A 12,617-nucleotide genomic window follows, 5' to 3' on the forward strand; every position below is an offset into this window, starting at 1 on the left:
CGGTTCTCCCCTTGGCCTGTATACCCTGCCTAACAAAAAGGCAAATTGAATATTCACAGCAAGTGATTTACTTGTATAAAGGGCATGGAGGTCGAGTGTGTAGGGAGAAGCCACGTGGGCTTGGGTCCTTTGAAAATGTTTTTAGTGAGAGCAACTTTAGATATAAGCCTATATACTATGACACATTCAAAGTCTGCCTGTGTCAAAATTTTCCAAACAAAAGCTTATCCCAGCAGATTCTTTCTTCAACTACATTTGTTAGAATTATAAAAAGCTGTCTTTTTTTTTTTCTTCCTGAATCTCCCTCATTGAGTTTTAGACTTAGCTTAGATGTATTGGCCCTCTGTTCCAAATTTTGGCCTCTGATTGAAAGCTGAAACTTTGCCTCCCTTTCTAAATTTGATTACAGATGAATATCTCTGCTTCTAATTATGTCCTTAAATAGAGAGAAGGTATACTTTCTAATCTGCAAAACCTATAGGGTCCTATAATTAAATATGTTTAAAATGTAGTGTTTATGCTTCAGTCGTTTCTGTCACTTCCCTACCCAAATGTTCAATGACAGACTATTGACATTTGTAAGGCATCATGGTGTATAAATGCATCTGTGGCTTGCAGTAAAAATTACACTTTTGCAGTGAATGTTTTACTTTCCAGTAACACCCAACCACGTGAACCTTCTTCCTTCATTCAAAAGAAGGTAAAGCCTTTGGAGTTAGAGCTGGGTTTTTCTTGACTTCACTGATATCTGTGTTTCAATTTAGAAAGCCTAATTTCCTCATTTATAAAATAGATGTAATAGTATATACCTCACAGAGTTGGTTAGTACATGTAGTAAGATCACGTACAGTTACATACTTAGCACAGTGCCTAGCATAGTAAGCACTTAATAAGTGGTAACTCTTATTTACACCGTGCTTCTTGAAGCACCTGGTACATGACTGTATCAGGAGCAGATGACTGGGCCCCTCTCCCAAAAAGTCTAATTCTAATCAGTCTGGGGTGAGGTCCAAGGATGTGCATTTCTAATAAGCTCCCAGGTGATATTGAAGCTGCCTGTCCACAGACCACACTTTAAATAGCAAGGATTTAAAAGATCATCCAGCTTTTTCATACACATTCTTATTACTTTTGTGTCATCAAAAGACTTGGGAGCAGTATGTTGCTGGATGCTGTGCAAGGAAATTACAAAGGGGCTTATAATATAAAACAGATACTTCAGTAAAATCCATCTACTCTAAAATGAATTAAATCTTGAGGAAGATTAAGTACTTATGTACCCACAAGAAGGAATGCATTTTGGGGTTGGTGAATGAATTGATAATAGTTTGCATATTGGAAGGTTTTTTACCAGGAAAAAAAGAAAACAAACAAAAAAACCTTATCATTTTGGGTGTTACAGACCTCTAGAACCAGTTTCTTTCTCCTTCTCAATCTTAAAGAAGTAATTGAGATTAGGAAAGAGAGAAAAAGCAAATAGTATGTTTTAAATACCCTGTATCAGAAGAAATTATCTAAAACTTACAAAAACCAAACATCTAAAGAAAACAAAAAACTCAACTACAGTGGAGCCGGATGTGTTCTTTGAGCTCTACCTTCAATTGTAATGAAGCACTTTAAAAAAATAAAAAATAAGGCCGGGCGCTGGTGGCTCACACCTGTAATCCCAGCACTTTGGGAGGCTGAGGTGGGCGGATCATGAGGTCAGGCGTTCAAGCCTGACCAACACAGTGAAACCCCATCTCTACTAAAATTACAAAAAAAAAAAATTAGCCAGGTGTGGTGGCAGGCACCTGTAATCCCAGCTTCTCAGGAGGCTGAGGCAGGAGAATCGCTTGAACCCAGGAGGCAGAGGTTGCAGTGAGCTGAGATCGCCCCACTGCACTCCAGCCTGGGTGACAGAGCAAGACTGTCTCAATAAATAAATAAAGAGAGAGCGAGAGAGAGAGAGAAGAGAAAACTTCCAGGAATATTGTCCTGATGTCTAGTTCTGTAGTGAACATTAATACTGTTTGAATAGTAGTGGATGATTCCGAAACTAAGATCCATTTACAATTTTAGAAATAATTATATGATAACATATAGCTGTCAGTATTTATAAAACATCTTGTTATTTAGTTGCTATAACATAAAAGAGTGCTATAGCCTTGATACATTGGCTAGACTGTTTAAGAGGAAAGGAAATAAAGCTTACAGTAATTATGTAAGTTATTTCCTGAGTTAATTCCTCAAAAGGATATACTACACTTGATGGTCTTCTTTTCTACCAGGCTTCATCCAAAGTAATTTATTTGGAAACCACTTGCAAGGATAGGGCTGTGGGGCACCATTTTAATAACTGGATGCATAATTTGTGCCATCACATGCATATATCGTTTCATCAAGCACATGATTATGAAGTCAACTTTGACAGGACAGAATTGCACTGCAAGAGGAGAAGTGGATAAAGGCATGGAGTTAATCTACTTAGGCTTTCAGCACACTGGCTCTGCTTTATTGACATTTTACCCACACTAATAATGTTGGCATGTGTCTGACTTCTTCACTGTTGGCACAGCGCAGACATTCACACTGGGCATTAAACTTTTTAGTTGATAAAAGAAGATCCCACAATTGGAATCTCTGTAGCAGGTGTCCATCGTTTGACACTTGATTGTCTTAAGCAAGTATGTTCTTTGCAAACAAAGCACATCTACAAGCTATATTACCTTTTGTTATACGCAGAGATGCAGTTTCCTTTAATGTTACAATGGTAGAAAATAAGAAGTAGCTGAACTATTGAATCCAGGTTAAAAGACACAACAATGTGTACTTATAAAGGATGGAATGAAACTAGAAATGTGAAGCCCAGTTAGGTGACAACATCCGTCCATGCCTGTTTTTCTCCCCATCAACTCTTTCAGCAAAATGTGATGGTCGTGTTTGGCTGTATTTTCATCCTTCTCCTCAACTCTTATATTCACATGAAATTAATGAACTTTCCAATTCTGAATAATGTGAAGAGACCAGGGGAGTGGAAAACTGCTTAGCCACATAGACAAAGCCCATTTATGTTTGGGCTTTGAAACACTTATTTGAATTTTGATTTGTGGATATTTCTTCTTGGCACTCGGTTTATATTTGATTTTTGTTCCTGATGTGATTTAAAAGTGATTGGTAGCCATGGAATGACTTTCAAAGGTGGACAGGAAAGGGTGGAAGGGAAGAAACGTAGGGTCTGCTAATCCAGCAGTCAAATCATTGACCCATGGGTGATTAAAAGTTGGCTGAGGTTGTGGAAACAAGACTACCCCTCATGTGATGGCAGCTTCAAGTCTCCTTTGTAGTTTTTGGATGTGAGGCAATGAGCCAAATGTTCTGTCTAAACTGTTTGGGAACTGCTTTTAAGTTCAGCACTCTTGGAGAGGTATTATGTGACAAGTTATTGCTTCAGTGCCCTCAAATGGCACCATGGCCTCAACGAATTAGAGCTTAAGCTGGAGCTGTGGAACTTAAGGAAGGAAGTGGTTCTAAACTGCGTTTCTGCCTCTAGCCATTTCTGTATCAACATATTCCCTTTAACAACATCTCTCTGTTAGAAAGGGCAGTTTGAAAAAGCTCCTCTTCCCCTCTCTTTGTTGTCTTTTTGCCCAACATACACATGTTGTGGGTTTTTAGTGAAGGATGCAATGGATGTAAGTTAAGTATATAATGACACAGCCATTTCTTCTTACCCAAGTCTAGTCTTAGGCTATAAACTTGTGAAATGAGCCGATTGTGGTCATTCAGTGGATTGTAGGATCTCCATAAAGTGCACCATCCTTTCTCTATTGAGGACCCATTCCAGTGGGAAAATATTCATGTAAAAAGCTACCATCTTCATCCTTGTCATTATAAGCCAAAGTTGCCAGATCCAACCTGGTTCCTCACTGAAGTGCCACACTCCTCTATTTCGAGAGGAAACCGTTATAGATCATATACAGATATCCTAAAAACAGAGAGAGAATAGGCTTCATGTCCAGGTAAAGTTTGAAAATCACTGCCTCCCAATTAACCCCGTTATGGAAATTGACAAAACATATTTGCATATTCTAAAGACCTGAGATGTCCTCTATTAAAGAGTTCTATCCATCTTTGTTTGATTCAGCCTTTCCCAAATTTTTTGACCATGGGACACCTGAGAATGCTGCCTAATAATTTTCATTTTTCTGTCTTTCAAGGGTTCAGGAACATATAGCAGGTGATTTTCCTGTTTATTGCTTTTCTCTAGGTAACATTGCAAAGTGCAACCTATATCACGGTCCAAAATTGTGTTTCTGAACCCTTTAGCTTTAGAATCCTGCTGGCATTTTAGAAAGAGCCTCAGACACACTGACAAAATACATTTTTAAAAAATCAGAGTTCTAATATATTGTTATAAGAAAATTGAACTAGTTACTTTTATGTTTAGAAGGACACATTTTCTCTCAATGGGAAGAAGTACAGAGAAGGTCAAATTATAACCACCAATTTGTCTGGTAAACATGAGATTAAAGCAAAGACAGTTGATTTGTGTGTTTTGAATAACCATCAAACTTCAGTTACCATAACCTTTGTTACCATTTGTCCCCATTGAAGGAGAGAAATATCCCAGTGACTGGACATGATTACCCCAAAGAAAATTTTAGAGATATTTTTCCTGTTTGCCTCTCTCACTTGCAGTGAAATAATAGATGAACATAATTTTTATTTATTTTTTTCAGTGAAATAATACATGAACATAATTATTTTTTTTATTTTTTTCAGTGAAATAATAGATGAACATAATTTTTTAAAGTACTATAAAAAAAAGGACTTGCCCCATCTTCCACTTTCTACTATGTAGGTTTCATCTTTACAGAAAGTGTCTTCTGTGGCTTTGGGATATTTATTTGGGTAGTCAAGTCTACGTTATAGACCTGCATCAGCGATATGTTTGTTTGTTTGTTTGTCTGTTTGTTTATTTGAGACGGAGTCTCACTCTGTCACCCAGGCTGGAGTGCAGTAGTGTGATCTCGGCTCACTGCAACCTCTGCCTCCCGGGTTCAAGGGATTCTCCTGCCTCAGCCCCCTGAGTAGCTGGGACTACAGGTGCGCCACCACACCTGGCTAATTTTTGTATTTTTTAGTTGAGGCGGGGTTTCACCATGTTAGCCAGCCTGGTCTGGAACTCCTGACCTCAGGTGATCTGCCCACCTTGGCCTCTCAAAGTGCTAGGGTTATAGGCATGAACCACCGTACCCACTTATTTCTTAATATGTTAATTTTATACATTATTAATGTCTCTTTATTCTTGAAAGGGAATCTGTTTGTTTTCTTTCCCTTCATACTTTATATCTTTCAGGATTCCATTGCAGGAAACAGAATAATTCTAGCTATTTCAAGCGAGAAGTGATTTTAAACTACAAATTCGAAGCTTTGGAAATCGCTGGAAGGGCTGAAAGAGCAGGATGTAGGCTGGGATTTCAAGCATGACTCCTTGAACTGGATAAGATTAGTGAGCAGTCTTTTTACTGAAGCATAATTTACCTACAGTGTAAATTCAGTTTGTTATGTGAATAATTCAGTGAGTTTTGACAAATCTATGTTGCTGTATAGCCACACACCATTACTTTCAACATACAAAACAATTCTATCACCCTTAAAAATTCTCCATGACTTTTCCTCACTCCTCCCCAGCCCCTGGCAACCACTGATCTGTTTCTTTACTTACAATTTTGCCTTTTCTAGAATATTGTATAAATTGAATCATGCAGTATGTAGTCTTTTGTGTCTGGCTTCTTTCACTTAGCATAATTTTTTTTTAATTCATTTATGTCATGGTATGTATTAGTAGTTATTACTGGGTAGTTTGTGATATGGATATACAGTCATCCATTTTCAATCTGTGATTGAATTCACAGATGCAGAATCTATAGATACAGAGGGCCAACTGTACCACAATTTACACATTTACCAGTTGATGGACACTTGAGTTGTTTACAGTTTTGGGGAATTATGAGCATTCATATGAAGTTCTTCGTGTGAATATATGTCTTCATTTATCTTGTTTAAATAGGTAGGAGGGGATTGTTGAATTGTATGGTGTGTGTGTAACTTGATAAGAACTGTCAAACTGTTTTCCAGAACCTCGTATCATTTTGCACTCCCATCAGCAGTATAAGAGAGCCCCAGTTCCTCCACGTCTTCAGTACTCTACTGTCAGTCTTGTAGGTAGAGTCTTAACCTGGTTTTCCTGATCCCCAGTGGGTTCTCCCTTCCAGATTTGCTGTTACATAGCCAGCTGCAGTTCTGTTTCTCTGTGGTAAAACAGTGATTTAAATATATGTATGTGTGTGTGTATATATATATCTGCAAATTGGTGACATCCAGGATGCAGACCAGCTCCAGTGCCCAGCTGAACTTGCTAATCGGTACATAAAACAGTGTTGATCTTGGTCTTAACTAGACCCTCACTGGATTTGAAATGTTGCACATAGCAATGTTTTATGGTTCTCTTTCAGGCTATTTGATCACTCCATGGAAGGATTTAAAAACTGGGAGTTCATGACCATTCATTGCTGGGGGGAAAGAGCTGCTGGTGACTGGGTCCTTGAAGTTTATGATACTCCCTCTCAGCTAAGGAACTTTAAGACTCCAGGTGAGAACTCCCTCTCTATACATTGGTCTACTGTGTAGAAGAAAATGATGGAGTATATTTTGGCCAGAGTGTTTCACACTCACATATTAGCATCTTTTTTCTAATGATTAATTTCATGTGTGCTTTGAATTGCCTGCACATTTTTCAGTTTTCAAGATTACCATTTGAGAGGTAATAATTTAAGGATAGGAAATAAAGAATACATATAGTATAGAACGAAACGTGACAGCTTTTGATTGATGTTTCAGAAGACATGATCCACAGCTCTAACCAGCTTCCCAGACTTCCTTTGTCTGTAAACAAGCCAACCTGTCCACTGGCAATGAGTTCAACTGTATGATTTCACAAGAAGAGACAGGCTTCCGTAGTTATCTATTTCTTTTTAGTTTTCCCCAAATTTACTTTTCAGTTTAGGCAAGACATTGAGCTCAGCCCATGCCAGCTAATCTGGGTACCACCAAAGAAAATGATGATGATATTCTTCCCTGCATGAGCCCAAGAGCCAAGGAAAAAGAAATGCTTCTTGACATGTAAAACAGAAATTATGATGTTAGCAAAGGTCTTTTCAGGTAGGCACAGTCTGTGTCTTCACACAGCCTATTCCCGTCTTCATGCTAACCTGTAAAGCTTGTTTATAATATAAAATAAGGGAAAGTACAAGGCAACATGGGGTGAGAGACTGTGTTGCCCATTACAGAGCCCTGCAGAGTGGCTCAGCAGTGAATGATCTGTTTAATAACTAACTAGCTTCCCACCCATCCATGAACACATCTTCAGCCATCAGATAAAGTCCTCCTTCTCAATGCTCTGTCCAGTCCTATTTAAAAGAACCAGGCTTGGGGGAAGTTTTAGGACTGACATCCAGTTCTAGCCCTCTCCAAATTACAGAATCAAGTAACCTAGACATTCTGTAACTGTAGGAGTGTGTACCATTCAGATACAGCTAGCTGCTCAGGGCAAAGGAGGCACACAGCAGAACACAGGGATAAAGGGCACATTTGCCAGACTTTTGCCTGCCAATCTGAGAAAGTTACTCATTCTGAGAGATCCATTGTTGACTGTACATTTTGGCTATCTCTTCCCTAGTTCTATAATGAGGTTCATCTTTGTTTGCCACAGTGGTCCCATAATCAGGGAGGTCAAAGCCAGAATGGTGGCCAGGTCACAATGAATCAGGATAAATGTTTCGTTAAAGAGTATCTGTGCCCAGCTCACTGCCAGAATGCAGCCTGAATATAGTGGTTACCAAGTTTTTATCAAGAAAGCAAATGTTTGTCAACAAGGCAGGATTGATAGAGAAAACATGCAGATTATAGACCAGAGTTTCTAGACCCTTTCACCTCTTCGTAATCTGCATAGTTCCCAGGACCTTCCTGTCTCCTTTCTTCCTCTTTGCAGCCCATGCTTATTGCCCTTGCCATGAGGATGCACAGGGTCATGGCACATAGGTGAAATGGAAGCATGGTGACTGGGCTGTGATCCATTAGCAGGCATCACTGCACGACTCTTATAGGACAAGAGACCCCGGAGAAATAAACACTGTCAAATGTGGCAGTTGTGTGCCAAGGAAGGTGCAGACATAGAGAGTACGTTTTTGAGCATTTTAAACAGTTATAAAACTAACTAAACGTGAGTCTGTTCTTTATTACCACCAGACACCAGCAACTCCACTCTCCATGATAAGCCCAGGCTGCTCCTAAGGGCTACTGGTTAACCATGCATTGCATCTAAGGGTCAGGGGCTATGAATATAAATCCCTCTGCCCTCAAGAAGTTCTGAGTCTATACAGAGCTTACTGTGATTATGCGTGTTTAAAACTCCACAGTAGCTCAGGTAATCTAGAGTTACCTATTTCATAGCATTGGCATCTCCTTATGCTATTTAAATGTTCACATTTAACCCTAGTCACCTGCAGTCATTTTAGAAGTGTTGAGGTGTTCTTTTTACGCCAGACGAGAGATACCCTAATGCTATTACGGACCTGGAGACTTTAATAGAAACATATAGTCTTTGTGTATCTTTCCTTCAACCTTTCATTTCAGGATGAGTTACACCTTTAGTAGTGGACTTTGAGTGGCCTGTTTATGGGCGTGCGTGTGTATGCGCATGTGTCTGTATCATTGTTTCTGTAGTATACAGTCCTATGATAGGTTTCTTCCTCTGATTAATAAGGGATTACATCAGTAAGCGAGTAGAATTTCAGTTGCATCTGTAGAATTTTCCAGCCCGATTAAATGGTAGACTCATCCCCAAATATAGAACTTCCTGACTCCAAACTGAATTTATATTTGTTTATTGTTTCTTCCCATTTATTTATTGTTACAATACATATTAAAAGTGTTTGAGGGTGTTGTTTTGATTTTTGGCACATTGAACCTATATATGCAGATTGCATTTATGTGTTAGCAAGATGGATTTTTCTCCTTCTGTATTTACAAAGCTATTTCATAATAACAGATTTCAATATTAATTGCAAAATCATCTATAAAATTTAGCAAACAGAAAAAGGGGTAGAGGAGAAAAAAAAAAATGATGGCCCAAATATGGCAGTTATTTGATGTGAATTGTAGTAGAAGTTCTAAGGAAATAAAATTACATAATAAGCGAAATATAAAGAGATGAATTACACAGGAAGGATATGCCTAGTGGGCTTATGATGTCCTTCAGAAATAACACAAAGGGAAATAATCAATTTTGAGACAGCACTCTTCAAAGCACTTAGAGGGTAAACTTTTGCATCCAAAATGATCTTAAATAAAATGAACTGAGTTCTAAGGTGACTGATGATTAGGATGACCTATAGTGTCCTTGTATTATATGCTTCATTTGTACACCTGAGAGATGCCATAAGGAAAATGGGTTCTCTTTTGCACTGCTACCTAAAGGCAATCAGATAGGTCATCAATTTCCAGCAGTCATTCACTTCTTACCACTCCCTAATGCATGCTACTTAGAATTCTGGGCCTAAATAACACCCTGATTGTGAAAAGCATGGTCATTAACAAATGAGTCCAAAGAAAAGCTGGCAGAGGGCAAACCATATATAAACTAATTGCACTGGTGCAATGTAAAAGTCAGAAAAAAATACATGCATCACAGAATGTTCATTTTTAAATGTAAGGCTCCTAAACTCCTAGAAATGAATAGGAGACAATACTGTATATGGTTTAAACGCACAGGATTTGGACTCGGAGTATGTTTTAATACCAGTCTGTCCTCTTATTGCCTTTGAGGAAGTTACCAACCTCTGTGGCTCTGTTTCCTCCTCTATATATTGGGAATGTTAGTACCTACCTTAGAGTTGTTTTGAACATTGAATGGAATAAAACTTACAAACCACTTAGGCCGGTGCTTAGCATATAGTAAGCGCTTAAAAACATCAAACATCAATTTGATGGTGATGGTAGATGCTAATAAATGAAGGAAGCTGACAGCTGAAATCCATCACTCTCTGAGCTAGCCCCAGACCCTAGCCCCTGACCTTGTCTGGATTCTATGCATTAAGCCAAGGTGAGAGGGGTTCTGAGGGGCATCCTGCCTTCCTACCAGCATATGCCTATGTTTGTAATGGTTTTGTCTTAATCACTCCTGCTTAGGGTTGATTCCTTTTGAGGTCAGTTTTACTAACTTTAATGAAATGGAGGCATGTTTCCTTTTTTTTTTTTTCTTTTTACTTTTTGCGTTGAACACAATTTTATGAAGCTAAGAAATAAGTTAACTAGTAAGAACTAAATAAGTTAACAAATAAGTTAACAAATAAATAAGAACTAAAGCAACAAAAAATGCTCCTTGTGAGTGATCCAAACTCATAGAAGGTGAAACACTTGCCTCAGGTCTCAAGGCGTTCTTGACCAGAAAAATGCTGTTTGGGGCCAGGTGCGGTGGTTCACGCCTGTAATCCCAGCAGTTAGGGAGGCTAAGGCAGGTGGATCACCTGAGGTCAAGAGTTCGAGACTAGCCTGACCAACATGATGAAACCTTGTCTCTACTAAAAAATACAAAAATTAGCTGAGCGTGGTGGCGGCCACCTGTACTCCCAGCTACTTGGGAGGCTAAGGCAGGAGAATCACTTGAACCAGGGAGTCAGAGGTTGCAGTGAGCCTGGATCACGCCATTGCACTCCAGTCTGGGTGACAGAGCAAGATCAAAAAAAAAAGAAAAAGAAAATGCTGTTTTGCACATTAACCCAGAGAACATTCTGCAATGATGGAAATGCTGTCCAGTAGGGTGGCCACTAGCCACATACAGCTCTTGAGCACTGGAAATATGGTTAGTGTCATGGAGAAGCTGAATCTTAAAATTTTTTTAATTTTAGTTCATTTAAGTTTAAATAATCAAATGTGTAATGGCTATCACATTGGACAGCACAGGTCTATAGGATACTATAATTGGTGATGTATTCTTAATATTGAATGAATGATACCAGGAATTAGGGAGAACAAAGAGTTGTTCTGTCTACTTATTAACAAGTCAGATAATGCCAAGAAAAAAAAATTTTTTTTTGAGATGGAGTCTTGCCCAGTCCCCCAGGCTGAAGTGCAGTGGTGTGATTTCCACTCACTGCAACCTCCGCCTCCCGGGTTCAAGCTATTCTCCTGCCTCAGCCTCCCAAGTAGCTGGGACTACAGGCACATGCCACTGCGCCTTGCTAATTATTTTTGTATTTTTAGTAGAGACGGAGTTTCACCATATTAGCCAGGATGGTCTCAATCTCCTGACCTCGTGATCCACCCGTCTCGGCCTCCCAAAGTGCTGGGATTACAGGCGTGAGCCACCGCGCCCGGCCATATAAGACTTTTATACCTAGAAAAGCAAAGCCTTCTATTAAGTTCTGGGATTCTCTTAAATATTTGTAATTTGAAATTCAGCCCTTGATCCAGTAATCTGAAGTTTCTCAGTCTTCCTATAAATGCTGATTAAATCAAGGCCTCTCCTGTAGTACGTGCTCAGTCCATACGTGGTATGTGAATTATTAAATAGTTAATTCTGCAAATGGTGAGAAATATGCATTTCTAGCTCTGCGTTTGACGTAGTGATTCATATCCATCTGCTTCCTACAGTTCTGTTGCTTTTTCTTGAGTGAGAAGGACTTAAAGATGTTACAAAGCTAAAGAGGGAAGGTTTGGTCATGCTGTTATTTCATTATTATTTCTCAAGGTAAATTGAAAGAATGGTCTTTGGTCCTCTATGGCACCTCCGTGCAGCCATATTCACCAACCAATGAGTTTCCTAAAGTGGAACGGTTCCGCTATAGCCGAGTTGAAGACCCCACAGACGACTATGGCACAGAGGATTATGCAGGTGAGCTGGCTTCCAGTGGGACACAGCCTAAAGAGAGAAAGCTCATGTGTCATCCCACCACAGAGGGGAGGGGAGTGGAGTGGAGTGGTGGGGGTGGGAGTGGGAGTGGGAGTGGGAGTGGCAGTGGGCATGGAATGGGAATGGAATGGAATGGAATGGAATGATAGAACAGAGCAATATACTACCCATATTCTGACATATTTTCTTCCATCTTATTTTTATCCCCTTAATATCTGTATGTGTGTATATATCAGTGCACTTATATATTCAAATATCCATATGTGTTATCTACAAAGCTGATAGTCCATACTGTGATTGTACTGTAATATATAGTTAATCCATAATCTGGGACACATACTTCGCTTACAGAGTTTTACACTATTTTAAACACGGGTTGGATACACATCATTATTTATCAGTCTTTGTCTATATCTTCATTATTTCTTTAGAATAGAGTTCTGTTTTGAGACTCACTGCATCAAAGAGGATAATCAGCTTTAGGGCTTGGAAACATTTTGTCACTTGCTATCCAGACAGGATGTACCAGTCTACACTGTGACCAGCTATGTGATTGTTTATTACACTCATTCCTGCCAACAGAAAAAAATAGAAAAAGAAAGTAAAAAAAGAGGTGAACATTTTAAAAATGTTATAGCTTTGATTGCCTGTAATTCTAAAC

General features: G+C 39.0%; 1 protein-coding gene across 2 annotated transcripts in view; it reads left to right on the top strand.

Moving 5' to 3' along the window:
• Nucleotides 1-12,617, top strand: part of PCSK5 (proprotein convertase subtilisin/kexin type 5) — a 466,873-nt gene that overhangs the window by 271,656 nt on the left and 182,600 nt on the right. For both annotated transcript variants that reach the window (XM_025360325.1, XM_025360326.1), the window contains exons 13-14: nt 6,501-6,637; nt 11,795-11,938. In XM_025360325.1, coding sequence (XP_025216110.1) covers nt 6,501-6,637; nt 11,795-11,938 — 281 coding nt within the window. The remainder of the gene's footprint in view (nt 1-6,500; nt 6,638-11,794; nt 11,939-12,617) is intronic.

Source organism: Theropithecus gelada, chromosome 15, assembly GCF_003255815.1.
Source record: "Theropithecus gelada isolate Dixy chromosome 15, Tgel_1.0, whole genome shotgun sequence".
NCBI classification, from domain to species: Eukaryota; Metazoa; Chordata; class Mammalia; order Primates; family Cercopithecidae; genus Theropithecus; species Theropithecus gelada.